The 15,762-nt window shown below is 39.6% G+C and overlaps 1 protein-coding gene across 3 annotated transcripts in view; it reads right to left on the minus strand.

Annotated features, from left to right (window-relative positions):
• Positions 1 to 814: 814 nt before the first annotated feature.
• Positions 815 to 15,762, minus strand: part of KNDC1 (kinase non-catalytic C-lobe domain containing 1) — a 124,380-nt gene continuing 109,432 nt past the window's right edge. For 2 of the 3 annotated variants that reach the window (XM_037905471.2, XM_043551630.1), the window contains exons 24-30: positions 8,602 to 8,814; positions 8,216 to 8,298; positions 6,904 to 7,054; positions 4,525 to 4,647; positions 4,345 to 4,404; positions 2,662 to 2,819; positions 815 to 2,446 (exon numbers count right to left, since the gene is read on the minus strand). In XM_037905471.2, coding sequence (XP_037761399.1) covers positions 2,215 to 2,446; positions 2,662 to 2,819; positions 4,345 to 4,404; positions 4,525 to 4,647; positions 6,904 to 7,054; positions 8,216 to 8,298; positions 8,602 to 8,814 — 1,020 coding nt within the window. In that variant the 3' untranslated portion in view covers positions 815 to 2,214. The remainder of the gene's footprint in view (positions 2,447 to 2,661; positions 2,820 to 4,344; positions 4,405 to 4,524; positions 4,648 to 6,903; positions 7,055 to 8,215; positions 8,299 to 8,601; positions 8,815 to 15,762) is intronic. The other variant, XM_043551631.1, reaches the window with a different exon arrangement.

Consider the following 15,762-nt stretch of genomic DNA (forward strand, 5'->3'; position numbering starts at 1 on the left):
TGAGTTTTAGATGCTTGAATAGTATCAGTCATTTTCAAGGAACAAACACAATATTTCCTTGGCATAGTAGTCAATATAAGTACAGGTAAAGGTTTTAACTGAAATATTAACTTGCTCACACAGGTGCAGAGCACACTTCGTCTTTTAAAAATATAGTTGCTAAATAAATACAAAATAGTTTACAATAATCTGACTGACCATAGCAAACTTCTGGTTGTATAAAAATGCATCAACTAAACCATCTGAGCCCTTCACACTGATGGAGCTTCAATCACTTTATGGACTGCTGTTTTGCTTTGGCAAGATGTAGCTTCTAAGTGGATGGCAGCTTTTTGATTGAGAAAAAGCCAACAACTAAAGATAATTAAGAACAGATTAAAATAAGATAGATAATATATTTTAAAAAGATTTGTCTGGCAATTCTGCATCTGTCATTGCCATCTTTCTTCATATACTGTAGTAATGTAAGAATACTTCAAACTAGAGTACTTCATATGTTGCAAATATATTATATGAACACAATCAAAAGATAGCAACAAATTTTACTTCTTTAGCTGTGATTCAGGATTCACAGAATTGCTTCTTAATGACAAAGATTTATGCAAAAACTCCCTGATCACAGACAGAGGTGTTCTCAGTTACACCAGTAACAGAGCACAAATTTGGCCTTGCGTTGAAAATACATCACAGTGTGAAGAAATAATTGTAGTAGTTAATGGAAAGAATTAGCACACCTGTGTCTGACTGGGGAAAAAGGGAGCAGGAAGTTGGTGATCATATATTGCCATCAGATTGGGATCTTTTTCTCTTAAACATTGGACACAGACCACAACTTAACACATGCACATGCATTTTCTGTTGAATATTTACAAATTCAGCAGCAACAGGGTGTTACAATTTACAAAATACGACAAGTGTGCATCTCCCAATTTCTTAGTAGTAAGCCATTTTCTTCTGTAGCTAAAGATCTTAAGTCTTTCTAAAAAATACAGAATAAATGTCATTACAGTCAACATGACCAGGAGAACACCCCAATTACAAGAATATTTCCAGGGAATTCAACAGGATGTTTCTCCTTTCTTTTAAAGCCTTTCTCCATTCTGACACCACCACTTTATCATCTGAGAAATGCATTTTACTTGTATATTTTAGCTGGTTTTTTTGGTAACATTAAGACCCCACCCCTCTGAAAACAATACAGAAATACTTGTCTGTATCTTGTTGATAAAGCTAACGTTTTAGATATTTTCCATAAGCCTGGGGTACCTCAATGAACTTTCTAGCTATAGCACCACATTTCATTGCCAGAGTATTTTATAAGCACAGCTCACTGCAAAAATATTATAAATACCAACTTTTGGCATGATGCAGTTACAAACTTGATGCAAAGTTATTTTGTATTATCATACTTTTGAACATTACAATACTAGGAAAGTAACCTCAGCACAAGGCATAATGATGTTCATGTAAATTCACATACAAATTTTACAACTATTACTTATCACAACTGGAGACGAAGCAAGCAAACCTTAAAAATTACTCTCTTCATTAGGCTATGAAGGCAGAAGCAGGTCAGCACAGTGGTAAAATGTTGATTCAGATCTGAGTTTTATATGGAGATAGGCTGGCTCAAGGGCATTAAAAATACACAGTGCAGTGTTTCCCTTTTTACTTATTCTGTCTCGATGTCCAATGGGAAGATTCTCCATCACTCAAAATCAAGAGTTTAGTTTTGACATTCATAATGTAAAACTAAGACAAAAGCAAAACCCATCAAAAATGTAAGGCTAGCAGAGGATCTATATCCATAAGATCAAATACGTAGCAACAGGATACAAATGTACAGTGCTTACATAAAAAAAAATAATCTATGTTTTGTAAATTATAATTTGAATTCTTTTAAGCCAAAACAGCACTGAAAGTTGAAACATTCGATTCTTTACACATTACTTCTCTTCTGACATCATCTATGGACTATTCTTTCATACTAGAGACTAAGTCATCCTTTTTTCCCATTGCTTAGGTCTAAGATTTTTCATTAGCTAGCATTTTATGATTCTGTGATAAGAAATATATCCATTTAAGATAGAGCTAATGTTTTAAAACTACTTTCACTCGAGTGTTTGCTTGGGAATTGATACAGGAGCCAAAGCCATTTTCATCCAGTTTTATACTCCGGAGTTAGAATTAAACATGCAGGTAAAATGAAAACAATTATTGAAATGTTGCCTTCATTCTGCGCAATGCGTCCTGAATTTTTCGGGAATGTTTTTCAGCTGGTATCTGATGGAAGTTGGCACAGTTGTCAGCCGCTAAAGCAGAAATGTCTGCATCATTAAAATGAGCTATTCTTTGTTTGAGGTAAGACTGGAGCTTGAAATCTGTAGTAAAGGTATAGGGATTTTCTTGAAATGCATGAACCTGGCTCACAACTTTTGCAATGTTTCTTTAAAGAAAATAGAGAAAAACATTAGTCTGCTGTAGTGCTGATAATAAAACATTAAAAGGAAATTCAAAGGCACATGGCATCCATTTGTACAGTATTTGTCTCTTTAATAAGTTGTCAAAATGACTGAAGTGTTTTAAACTGCCAAAAGTGCACTGACATTCTTACGACTCACTGGACAATATAGGTGACATATGTATAATTAAAATAATTACCTAAGTTTAGTCCACTTATGAGCTCCATTTGTCATAGTAAATCCTCCAGTTTCAAGCTGTTGGACATGCATGGCCAGAACATGGGCTGATGGAATTGTAGGGAGCGTTTTGAATCTCTCTCCTTCCATCAAACACAAACTGTCACTTTTTAAAAACACCTGGTATAATTTACACAAGGAAAGCCCGTGATAAATGTCAGAGCAGGCTTCATAAAGTAGTCCTCAGTTTTATGTCTCTAACAAACATTTTTGTTTTACAGTAATTTTTTCATGTACAGTATAGAAATTAAAATAGAGATGAAGGAGATAATGCATTTGATCAACCTGGTGGCAGCTCAATTAAGGTAGAGCATGGAACAAAAGTTACTTTAATTAGAAGATAGCCCATATGGAGTTCTTAATCAACATTTCTAATTTTCAACCAACGTTATAAGTGGAATCACAGAATGCACCTTAGGGCTAAGCAAACTCAATTTCACAAGTATATAAAAACGTTAGTGATGAAATGTTATGACAGTTACTGAGAGATGTTGGTTGAGATTTTCTAAGGTCTCTAGGGGATACAGCCATATAATTCCCTGTGAAATTAATAGGAGCTGGGTGTCAATCTCCTAGCTGGCTCTGAAAATCTCCACCATTGTTTTCAGTCATTCAAAACAGTGTTTTACAAAATACTAGAGTGAAAGTGTTAACATTTAACTTTTGGTATGTGTCATCTTTAAAAAGTGGCAATGGGTTAGGCCTTGCATCAAAAGCCTAAATAATGGAGCAAGATAAGATGTCCAAGATGATTTTATTAGCACTACCAGCAGTCTGGGGTACTGCTGACAACTGAGGTATTACTGAGTCCGTTGGTGGGTAAGTAGACTGGCCTTTGTTTTGGGCTAAATAGTCCCAGGTGCTATTTGGTAAGATTCTGACTTGAGCATCCCTGCCTTTGCATTTTTCTCCCTTAGAAGTCAGCTAGAGCTTGAACTTAGAGCAGTGGTGGGCAACCTGCGGCCCATCAGGGCAAGCCACTGGCGGGTCGCCATACCGTTTGTTTATTTGCATGGCCGCCCGCAGCTCCCAGTGGCCGTGGTTCATCGTTCCCGGCTAAAGGGAGCTGCGGAAAGCAGCATGGGCCTGGCTGCTGTTTCCTGCAGCTCCCATTGGCTGGGAACAGCAAACCTGTGATGTTTATGTTATGGTCTAATTTTCCTTTTTATTGAAAAAAGGAAATTGAAGAAAACTGAAGTCTTTTCACAGAAAAAAATCCCAACAGTTTTCCAATAGGCCAAATTTAGACAAAATTTCATTATAAAATTCTAACCAGCTCTTATTGTTAGTAATTTTTACTTCTGTTACCTCTGTAGCATCAACATACCTGTGGGAGAGTGAACTGTTCTGCCCTGACTATCATCAAGAGAATTGTTAATTAAGTGCTAGTTGCACAATATTAATTTCTGGCAATTAGATGCAACCCAGAAAAAAATGCAACTTGACTTTCAGAGCCCAGGTTGGCATTTTGGTCTTGGCAGGTGGAAAAACCCAAAAGTCAACTGTAAAATAATCAAGTTTATGTGGAAGTAATTAAACAAGGAACAATTTTTTATACAGTATAAACTGTGTTTTGGCTTCAATCCTGCAAAGAGAACCAACGAAGTGTCACATAAGTATTTCACACGAGAGACTCATACTGTACCTCAACAGCCTTGAGTTCTTCCATTATTTCAGACACTTTTGATGGTAAAGTTTTCCAAGCCTTAAAAAAGTAAATAAAATGCTTTGATATCTTTTCAGATTAATCTTGGTAATGGAACACTTACTTTTGCTAGAAAAAAATGTCTACACAGGGGAAAAAAGTCCAAAAGTCCTCACTTACTGGTAGCTGTCGTACTATAAGATTTTCCAGCCCTCTTAAGATTTGCATTGCGGTAGCAAAATTTCTTTGTTCATAGCAAGATTTTGCTAGAAGGAGAAATTTTGATAGTAAGTTCACCTGCAACTGGAAAAAATAAAGTTATATATTAAAATCTAGTACATCACACTGGGCCATGACAAGGGCTTTTAGGTATTATGGTAATACAAATAATAATGAATAGTAATTTGCTGGAGCTAACACAAATATTATGTTTGGGAGTCATCACATGAAGCCAATTGCTATGAAGAAACTTAAGCTGGATACCATTTTATTTCCATTTGAGGACATAGTCCGAAGGCCAACTTGCAACTCTACTGCCAGTAAAACTCTTCATCCTAAAACTCTTAACTGGTTGGGAAGACATAATTAATTCTAAGGAGGCGAAAGGACAGAAACAATTGGGAACAAGTGAGTGATTAAATGAAAATCACTCATCTAAATGTGTTCAAGTGTAGTACCAATTGTATAAACTGGCATTTTAAAAGTTGGCAAAAATAAACTGACTTTGTTACATTCTGATTGGCTAAATTACAACAACTAAATAATACTATACTCAAAATTGACAGAGGATTAGAGAACTGTATGTTATGGCTGCCATATTCTGATAAAATACCCCATCTCAGGCTTTGTTTTCAAAAGTAGCAGAAGTTGCTCTCCAATTTGTAGGTTTCTGAGAAGTGCCATAGACAAACAAGTAAAACAAACAAAAACAACAGTAACAGTTATAATGTAATTCCAATTTGGGGGTTTGGTGACAAACCTCTTATACTCTCTTAAAGTTAATGAAGCTATCAAAAGTCCATGATAAAGTTATTATACTAGAGTTTTTTATTGCACAAATATTCTGACTGAACACAGAGGAATATGAGGTAATTACTCACCTGTAATTGTTGTTCTTTGAAGGTACCCATTTTTATGGATTACCACTTTGGGGTGGATTTGCAGACCTGGATGGAGCTCCCATAATTTACCATTCTAAGACACATTACACACTACCCCTACTGAGGTATTAGTGCTCATCTCTCTTCACATGAGAAGTAAAAATACTCCCATGATAGCCAATTGAAAGACAGAACAGAAATATTCTGTTCAGAAGTAAGAGGGTGAGGGGTAATTGAGACGATAGCTTCAGAAAACCAACAAATGAGCAACTGGCTCTTCCCCGAAGATATTATCTTAATGATTCTCACTTATGGCGACTTATGCTCCAGGGAAGTCTCCAATATAAAAAGAAAAGAAATTGTGCACACAGTGATGTTCACTAAATGTATGGTTACCACTTGGATTTGGATTAGACTGGTTTAATCTGTGTGGGCAGATTCAGTTCCAGGTCTACTATCATGGTCAGAAAGGAATTGACCATTAAAGCATCAAGAGCAGCCTAAGTACTTCTTGTACTGCCAGTGGTGATGCTATTTGCTTGGCAGATAAAAACGTAGGCTTTGGGAACTTGAACTCTGTTGTCACCACTAATTTTTATACAAAAGTTGTTACCAACACCCACCACGAGTTGTTATGGGACCACTGGTTTCTGTTGACTTTATCATGATTAATTTAGAAAATGTTGTATTAATAAGTTAATAGAGAGATTTCTGATGAAGACATTCAGAACGTAAATACCAATGCAAAAAATGACTTCATGTTTAATAAAAAGAAAAGGAGTACTTGTGGCACCTTAGAGACTAACCAATTTATTTGAGCATAAGCTTTCGTTGGCTACAGTTCACTTCATCGGATGAAGTGAGCTGTAGCTCACGAAAGCTTATGCTCAAATAAATTGGTTAGTCGCTAAGGTGCCACAAGTACTCCTTTTCTTTTTGCGAATACAGACTAACACGGCTGCTACTCTGAAACCTGTCTTCATGTTTAATGAACATCAAGCTTTATTTTTTTTCTTGAGGAAAGTATTAGTTCAATCGACCTTAAAAGTAGACTAGAAATGTGAGAAAATGAAATTAGAAGAGGGAAAAAAAAAGGTACATTTTGGTTTAGGATTTGTTACTTGAGCTAAAATAGCAGCAGAACTGCAGCACCCTGCCTCTCAAAGTTCTAGTTAGAAAGTCTTTCAGTGATAAGAAGGCCATTTCAATAGCAGAAAGTCAAACATCTGCTGTCTCATGGTATATGAATTCTTATCTTCTATTAAAGTCTTTAACCCCACCACCAGAACAGATCCCAAACACTAAGTGGATCTGCCAACAACAATGCAATAAACTGTTGCCAACACACTGGCAGGCACATTTCAGGCTTTTTGTGTAGGTTTGCTATATAGAAGCAGTAAACAATAGCAAATAACTAACTACTGCCTAATTTAATAACCAAATAAAAATGATAGCAAACCTTGGAAGTATGACTTGTAACAATTTCAGCAGCAACCCAGGTGCTGATATTGTCTGCATTTCTTAAAAGCTGTAAGAGGTACTTGTCTTGTATGCAATTTGGCAGAAAGAGGTTACAGACTTTAAGTGACAGTGATTCAGTGGGAACAGCTCTGTGAAACACAAACATATAGGGAATTTAGACATTACAGCTACAAAACATGAAGGAAAAGATGTTAACATTCTAATCATTTTTAAAATGAATAATATGTTGTTTAGTTACAATCTTGATTAATACATTTTCAAAGGGCATGTGCTGGGATTCTATCGTATATTAATTTCTCTTCTCTGTGTAGACTTTATAATTCCAGTACCAACATACATTGTACACATCTGCAGATGGGATTACTTAAAAAAAAAAATCACAAGTTTCGCAACTTGAGCAATTTCTTTAGTTTGACTAACAATAACAAAGCATTTCTCACATCATAAACAGCGGTCAAAGGGCCGTACTCACCAAAAAGTTAGTCCAGGTTTTATTTTGTGGAATATGAACATGAACATAAAAAAGTGAGATATTAAAAAGAGAGAGCCCTATCTGCGCTACAACACAGTAGGAGCTAGATGGCATTTTTATTGGATTTTAAATGGTAGGGCAAAAGATCCAGCTTGTGTCTCCTTTCTTTGAGACTCCTTGAATCGAGTCTAGATGTCACAATTAACAATTACTAGATAGAAACTAGCTGAATCCACATAACAATTAAGATGAATTAAAACAAAAACAAGGATAATGAAGATTGTGTGTGTACTGGTGATAAGGTTAATATTTATTCTGGATTAGAGCTGCGCAAGTAATAAAAGTATGAATCACTTTTCTTTAAAAACTGCAATAAAATTTCCATATGTTTACAAATATATACACACACACACACACACACACACACACACATATGAATTATTCAATCAGTGCTACAAGATGGAAAAATAATCAAATTCTGTCTATCTATATGGATATAATTACCACATAATATACTTGAAAAATATCACAATATTTTTCAAAAATGTATTTAGCAAATATTTTTTGACCTGCTCTACTCTGGATTTCAAGTCACCTTGACAATATGGCCTAAAGAAAAATTTTTGGTCTGCTGAACTTCATTTTACAAGTCATCTGAAGGAAAAAATTCAATGTAAAAAGAAAAATTCACAGTGAGGAATAACGGAAAGACACTGTAGATTCTCCATTTTCCACTTTCCATATATACACAAAGTGTAATACAAAAATCAACAATGCATCAGCAGGGAAGTGGGGATAGGAAAAGTAACTCACTTACTTTTGTATAGTGGTGCATTTATCTTTGACACCAAGTGCTCTTGAATTTAGGAAGTGTACTGGATGGCATTTATGGAACATTTCCTACACAGACAAAAATTTAAATCATAGTGATTATTAGGCCTGGCAATTATTTTAGGTATCACAAGAAATACTTTTTCTTCGTCTATGTTCTCTTCCCTAAGGTTCTCAGGAGAAACCATTACCAGAACTCCTGATCCTAGTGACTCCAGACATTGCAGGGACTTGGGGAGGAAACTAGCCTATTTTTCCATAGGTGTTGTGAACCTACACATGGCGGGTAGGTGAGGGAGGAAGGAAGAAGGGTGACTACACAAACATTTACACTGATTTGTTCTCACTCTCAATAGAATCCAGTCTTTTTACCTGTTGTAACAGTGTCAGTTGACAGCAAAGCTCTTGTGCACTATATTCAGTTAAGAGAGATCCTCCTTCATTTGCTTTAGCATAAGAGCCAGAGAATTCTTCTGTAGAACTGTAATAGCATGGCTTCGGTAAAGCTGACCCAACTGTGTATGGTCTTTCTTTCTGATGATGTGCAATAGGGCCATTTCCTTTGGAGAGTTTCCAGTTAAAGCTCTATACAAGAAAAAAGTAGCTTATTATAGGCATAACTTTTGCAGCAGAACTTTCAGATGTGCAAAAGCCACAATCCTGGATCGATGTGCTGAACTCGCCCCAACCCTCAAGCACAGGGACACCAGACTGAGAGCTGCACTGACAGTGGAGAAGCAAGTGGCAATTGCACTGTCTTGCAACTTGCAATGCTGGATTGCTACCAGTCAGTGGGAAATCATTTTGGAGTTGGACAATCCACTTTGAGAACTATTGTCATGCAAGCGTGCAGGACATAGTGGATGGATTTGAAGCAACGGGGTTCCCTATTTTGACACCAGACCACCATGCCAGAGAATAAATCAACAGAAAGGGCTACCTTTCTTTGGTTATGCAAGCATTGGTGGATCACCATGGACACTTCAACATCAGTGTTGGCTGGTCAAGGAAGGTGCATGACGCTTGCGTCTTTAAGTTTATTGACTGTTCAGAAAGCCACAAGCAGGGACTTTATTTCCTGACTGGTGGATTACTATTAGTGATATTGAAATGCCAGTAGCAATTCTGGGGGACCCAACCTACCCCTTGCTCATGAAGCTGTATGCTGGCCATCTTGATGGCACCAAGGAAAGATTCAACTACTAGCTGCAGAATGATAGTTGGATGTGCTTTTGGTAAACTAAAGGGACGCTGGCCTTGCTTATTCACAAGATTGGATCTCAGTGAAAAAAAATAAATCCAAGCTGCCTGCTGTGCCCTCCATAATATCTGTGAGGCAAAGGGGGGAAAGTTGCAGCCAGGGTAGAAGGGCTGTCTGCCGAGTTCGAACAGCCAGACACAAGGGTTATTAAAGAGATCAGTGTGGAGTTATATGGCTCAAGGAGGCTTTGAAGGAACACTTTAACAGTGAGCCACAGTAATGTGTTGTGGTATGCTGTGCTCTACTTGGGCTCTGTTTTGGGGCCTATTAGGAATTGTGTGGTGCTTGGTATACATCTATAAATAAAGCACTTGTTAATTTTGTGATACTTGCTGTACATTTATGGTTATTACACTGATAGTCACTGATCTTATGAGTTGTATCACATTGTGCAACAACAAGTAAATGGGTGCTTTCAGTACTGCTAGGCATTCTGCAGCACATGCTGGGAACTAAAAAAGATGCATTATTTTCCAAAACAACAGAATTTTATTAAGTAATGAAAACACTGCAAATCAATCAATCAATCAAATCAATCTGTGCAAGTTAAAAGCAGATCCATAAATTTATTAAGTTTTTAATGTAACAGAGCTTAAGCAGCAGAAAGAACATTCATATTCATTTTAGCTATACATAGAGCAAACTCGGCTGTCACAGGTCAATGTATGTGAAGCTTTGGTTGTCCTTAATGTCCCCTGATGTGGAGCAGTAGGGGTAGGGATCCAGCCCCTGATGCCTCATGGAACGTTGAGAGGGGCTGTAGGGAGGTGCTCTAATGGAGTTAGCCATGGACTACAAAGGGAGGTGAGCCTGTGATTGTTGAACCTGCAGCACCCGTTTGCTGCGGGAGAAGCCCCATTACATTCTGGTGCATCTCCCACTCCTTTTCCTGCTAGGACTTTCTCCTGTCCGCTCTTTCCTTCTTCATACAGTCTGTAATATTCACCCTCCAGGCCCTCTGCTCATGGTCTGATGCAGCCCTGGCTTGCAGGATCTTGCTGAACATGTCATGCAGAGTCCCCTTCTTTCACCTAGTTACCTGGCTCAGGCATTCTGCGGGTGCGGAAGGGGTACCCCTCAAAGCTGCAATAGCAGCAGCTACAGATAAACACACTGTCAGTATAGTAGCAACAGAAAGCCAAAGTGAAGATACAGAACTTCTTTCCCTTGCTCCCCATAAGTTTTAAACAAGACTTGCTTATTGACACTTCTGCTTGGGAGTGCTTGTGCACAATGCCACTCAACTCCAGCCATGGTGAGTAATGGCCCTCCAGGAGTGAGGGAAATTAGGAGGAATTGCTTGGTTGCATGAAACAATGAGTTGCATTAGTAAAGGGCATTGGCATGGAATGCTGGCACCATTTTCCACAGATAGTGGTGATTTTAGCTGAGATATCACTCCTGCGGGTGACAAAAACAGAGAGCTCAGCTGCTGTGTCTTGCATCTGGAAACTGCCTGGGCCCATATGCCACTAGCCTGCTTACTGCAGCGGTGCCTGATGAAGTTATTGCTGACGGGAAGTTATTGCGGTGGGAATAAGAGACTTGGGGAGGCTAAACCTCCCCAGATAGGGCAAGAAATGCCAGATGCTGTGCACCTCCCTTTGGAGGCCCGCTGGCCTGCTGCCTTTGGAGTGCCACTGGCGGAAGTTCCTGAGAAGTGAGGGGGCCACCAGCGCCGAAACTGTGGTCCCAGTTGTGCTCTGCCCTGAGGCCACGCCCTCACTCAGCCTCTTCTCCCTGGGCCCCGCCCCTGCTCAGCCTCTTCCCGCCCTTGGTCACCCTCTTCCCCTGAGGTCTCCCACCCACTGCTAGCTCCTCCCTGTATCCTTCCCCCGTTGTTTGCCCTTAAGGCAGAAGGGGGAAGAAAGGAGTAAGCGATGGAGGGGGGCACCTCGGGGAAGGGCAGAGAGGAGCTGGCGAGGCCTTGGGGGAAGAGGCTAAGTGGGGGTGGGGCCTCGGGGCAGAGCAGGGCACTGGTGGCCCCTCCCATTTCTAGGGAGCTTCCGGCATTCATGCCAAGCCTCCCCAAACAAACGAGTTGCACGCTGCCTATGCTACCATCCCTGGAAACCTTCGGGAGAGTATTACAGAGCGTGTCTATGAAAATGTTTTATTGAGATCTCTCAGGAAGATTCCAGGGACATTCCTTTAACCTGCTCTGGATAGCTCCCTCCACCTAACTGTTCAGGGGAACGAAAAGCAGATAACTACCTCTTGCTGTTGTGTCGCTACCTCTTCTAATATGAGTAAATTCATGAAAAATTGATAGCTGTGTCCTGCTAAAGTGGTGGCACAATCAGCACATCACTGCAATAGGAAATACATTTACTCACTTACCCAAGATTCCTTCCTCTGCATTGAGTTCACTCGGGCTAGACTGCCGGGGCTGACTGGACTGTGATGGAGTCTCAAACAGGTCCTGGCTTGCAGTAAAGCTGGACCGCCCAATCACAAGTCCTTCATCCTCCTCGTCCTCACTATTCACAGCAAGGACTGGAGGTATCTACAGTGGCATGCGGGGTGGTGGTGGGGACTCCGCCAAGCGTGGTATCTAGTTCTTCGTAAAAGCAGTAGGTTTGCAGTTTAGTACCAGATTGGTGGCCTCCCTGGCCTTCTGATATGCCTGCTGAAGTTCCTTCACTTTCATGCAGCACTGTTGCTGATCTGTGTCATACCCCTTTTTCTGCATCCCCTGTGCAATCTGCTCACAGATGTCCACATTTCCATGGCTGGTCTAAAGCTGTGCCTCCAGAGCCTCTTGTCCCCGCAGTCCCAGAAGATCCAGTATCTCCTGTCTGCTCCAGGCTGGAGCATATCTGGCATGGTCGTCTTGGCAGCTGCACACAAAAATGGAGAGCTGCTAGGTGTGCTTGCCAAACTGGGCAATCAGGAAAAGGCATTTCAAAAATTTGTACCATGGCTCATTGTCGCTCTGGGAGATAGCGTTACCGCATTGCTGTAAGGGGGTGCTTACATCGGTGAGAGACAAATTTAAGGGTAAGCACATGCACAACTAGGTCAACACCAGATAGCTCACATTGACCAAGCTTTGTAGCGTAGGCCAGGCCTGAGTTATATAAGAGCCCTTTTTTGAGCCCAAAAGCTTTTGTAATTGGTCGTCAAGATTAGTCCCATAAAAGATATACTAAATTGGTTTCTTCATATTGCTTTGGTTGGCTAATATAACATGTCCAGCCAATCAGGCTTATGTACAAAGCTGCTAGAATTCAATGAAGCTGTATTTTTAAAAAAATATCAGAGTATTATTTAAACTAGCTCATTCTTAAGGTCAATTTCATTAAAATGTCTTAGTGCTCTCAACAGTTCAATAGTTTATATTTATCTTTCTTACTAGTTTCCCTGGATTGGGCAATTCATTGCAAGTCTTACCCAGAAAATAAAATCTAAAGAGGAATGCTGCTGCATCATTCTAAGACTTACAGTTGTTTAATAGAAAATTCCTAGTGTATCCAATACAGCAATTGCTAGACATAATAAAGCACATCATTTTGTCCATAAAAGTTTCACACTGAATTACTGCTATGAAATGTTCATGCTATTTGTTCACTAAAATATCTTTGCTACCCTACCACTTCAGTGCCTGAGGATATAAAAATTAGACATTTCAAGAAATGCATCATATGATTGACCAACTTATACAGAGCTACAGTTGCCAGTGATAAGTTAATATGATGTAATTTTAAAATTAGCTGTAATTTGTATTATAGAATCATTCTTGTCTCTTCAGACGATAGAATTCTTCTCTTGAACTTAATTCACTGAAGGAGAAACTGAATGAATTTAAGGCCCCAGATTTAGGCTACCATAACACTGTAAGAACTGATGAAGAAGAATACATTCCCTAGACTTCAATTTTTTTATAATAATCTCTGTCCCTTGCCCCATGCTGTCCAGGCTGACAAACTATTGAGTGGAGAGAAAACCCAATTTATGTTAGGCTTGCTCTAACATTTAACAACCAGTAATGTAAACACACCTAATTTGTTAGTGTGCATGTACACAGCTTTGATGACGTACGTATAAAAACAAGAAAACTAAACCAATAAATGCAGCCATTTTATTTCTAGGTAGCCATAAAATATATAGAGACATAGTTTTTATTATTTTATAAAATACAGATGGAGGTTTATTTTGTTCTATGATGGATTCAGCTTCTGCCTTGCTCTTGGGAACTCTCATTTCTTTCTCTCCCACACAGTTGGTGGCACCACTAGGACTTAGTCTTTCACCTCCTCCTTTTCTCCCTCTATACATTCTCACAGGTTGAGTTCTCTTCTCTACATGGATAACTTACAAATTATGCCTGCACGCAGACTTCTCACTAACTAGTTGTGAATTTCTGCCTCTGACATGTCCACCTCAGAATGGTCCAAATCAGGCCTTGTGTCACAGGGTGCATCTCCAATGACCTTCAGGGAGCTGTACTCACTTACAGTTTTGGACATTTAGACCTACTGTATGTCCTCTATGTTCAAAATGCACTGCATCGTTAAACCTTCTCCACGTCACTGTCAACACTATCTTTCTTGTTCCCGAGTTCCCATCCTTGCCCTCATTCTAGACTCCTGCTTTCCTCCCCCCCCCCCTTCTTTGTGTTTCATGCATACTTTTCCTTTTCCTCCCTTCGGTATCTTGAGTTATTGTCACTTCTTCATGAACTTCATTACTGTGATATTAGTTCAGCCTCTAGTTACGTAATGACTTGATTACTATAACTGTCTGCTCTGTAGCCTTGTACATTTCCATTTCTTTTCCTCCTCCGAGTACATCAAAAAAATCCACTTCTTTTCCTGCTACTTTATTCAAGTCTCCCTTCCTCTGTTCTTCATGCCCCATCTTTGCTATAGACTATCTAGAGTCATTTCCATAGAACTCTGTTGATTTAACCCCCATTAAATTATATAGGATTTTTGCATAGAGGTAATAACATTCTGTAAGCTCATTGGGAGAGGGATCCTGCCATTCATCTAGCACATTTGATCTGTGAAGCACTTTGGACTCTTTCTTGTGAGGATGCTTTTTTTCAGTCTATTGGATTCTCAGGACTCTGAAGTTACTTTGTACCAGCTGATGTCTTCTAATTCTGATTTATGAGAGTTAGTAGAGTAAGAGGAAGGTGCAGTAAAGTTTTGAAATTCCGTAGACAAAAAGCACTTTTTCTCCTGTTCATTTTAAACTTTTTTTAACATAGGTGTGACGTTCCCTTGGTGTTACATGGACCAGTGATCTGCTAGGTCACGCCAGTCCTCGACTCTGGGAGCCTTACCCGGCTTTGCTGTGAGAACCCCCACTCCCGGGGGCTGTTCACGCACAGCATCTAGCATGTAAGCTGCTCCCAGTTACGTGAGTGAGCACTTTTGGCCAGCCACTGCTTGAATTGCGCAACCGAATGACACTAGCCGATATCTCCAGTCCCAGACACAACCCTAGGAACCTCCGTTTTGTAGTATCCAGTTATGCCCACTGGATGCTGCAAGCTTATATGAGTTCATCAATTTAACAAAAAAATTGATATGTACCAGGCTTGTTATCCCAAGGGGAGTCTCTGACATGCTTCAAGTAGAATAAACAAACAAATTTATTAACTACAAAAGACAGATTTTAAGTGATTATAAGTCAAAGTAAAAGAAGTCAGATTTGGTGAAAGAAATAAAAGCAAAACACATTCTAAACTGATCTTAACACTTTCAGTGCCCTTACAAACTTAGATACTTCTCACCACAGGTTGGCTGCCTGCCCTTCAGCCAGGCTCTCCCCTTTGATTGGTGCTTCAGTCACCTGGTGGTGGTGTCTGTAGATGGAGGTGGAAGAGAGAGCAAGCATGGCAAACATCTCTCCCTTTTATCATGTTCTTTCTTCCCTCTTGGCTCTGCCCTGCCGCCCCTTCAGAGTCAGGTGAGCATTACCTCATAGTAAGCCCAAACTGACCAAGGGAAGGGGGAGGGGAGTGACTAACTTGAGAGTTCAACAGATACTTTATTGCTGCCTAGGCCAGTGTCCTTTGTTCCTGTGAGGCTGGGCTGGGTTTGTCCCATACATGCCCTGATGAGGCGTGAAGTGCCCCTCTGGTCCTGGAGAGTTTTGCCTGGGCTTGTTTTAAGCCATGAGAACACATATTCAGCCTCATAACTATATACATGAGATTACAACCTATAACATTACTTTAACAACAATGCTCCGTGCATCATGAACCTTCCGAACACACCCAACATGACAAACTTTGCATTGGACAGCACACAATCATATTA

This window comes from Chelonia mydas, chromosome 7, assembly GCF_015237465.2.
Source record: "Chelonia mydas isolate rCheMyd1 chromosome 7, rCheMyd1.pri.v2, whole genome shotgun sequence".
NCBI classification, from domain to species: domain Eukaryota; kingdom Metazoa; phylum Chordata; order Testudines; family Cheloniidae; genus Chelonia; species Chelonia mydas.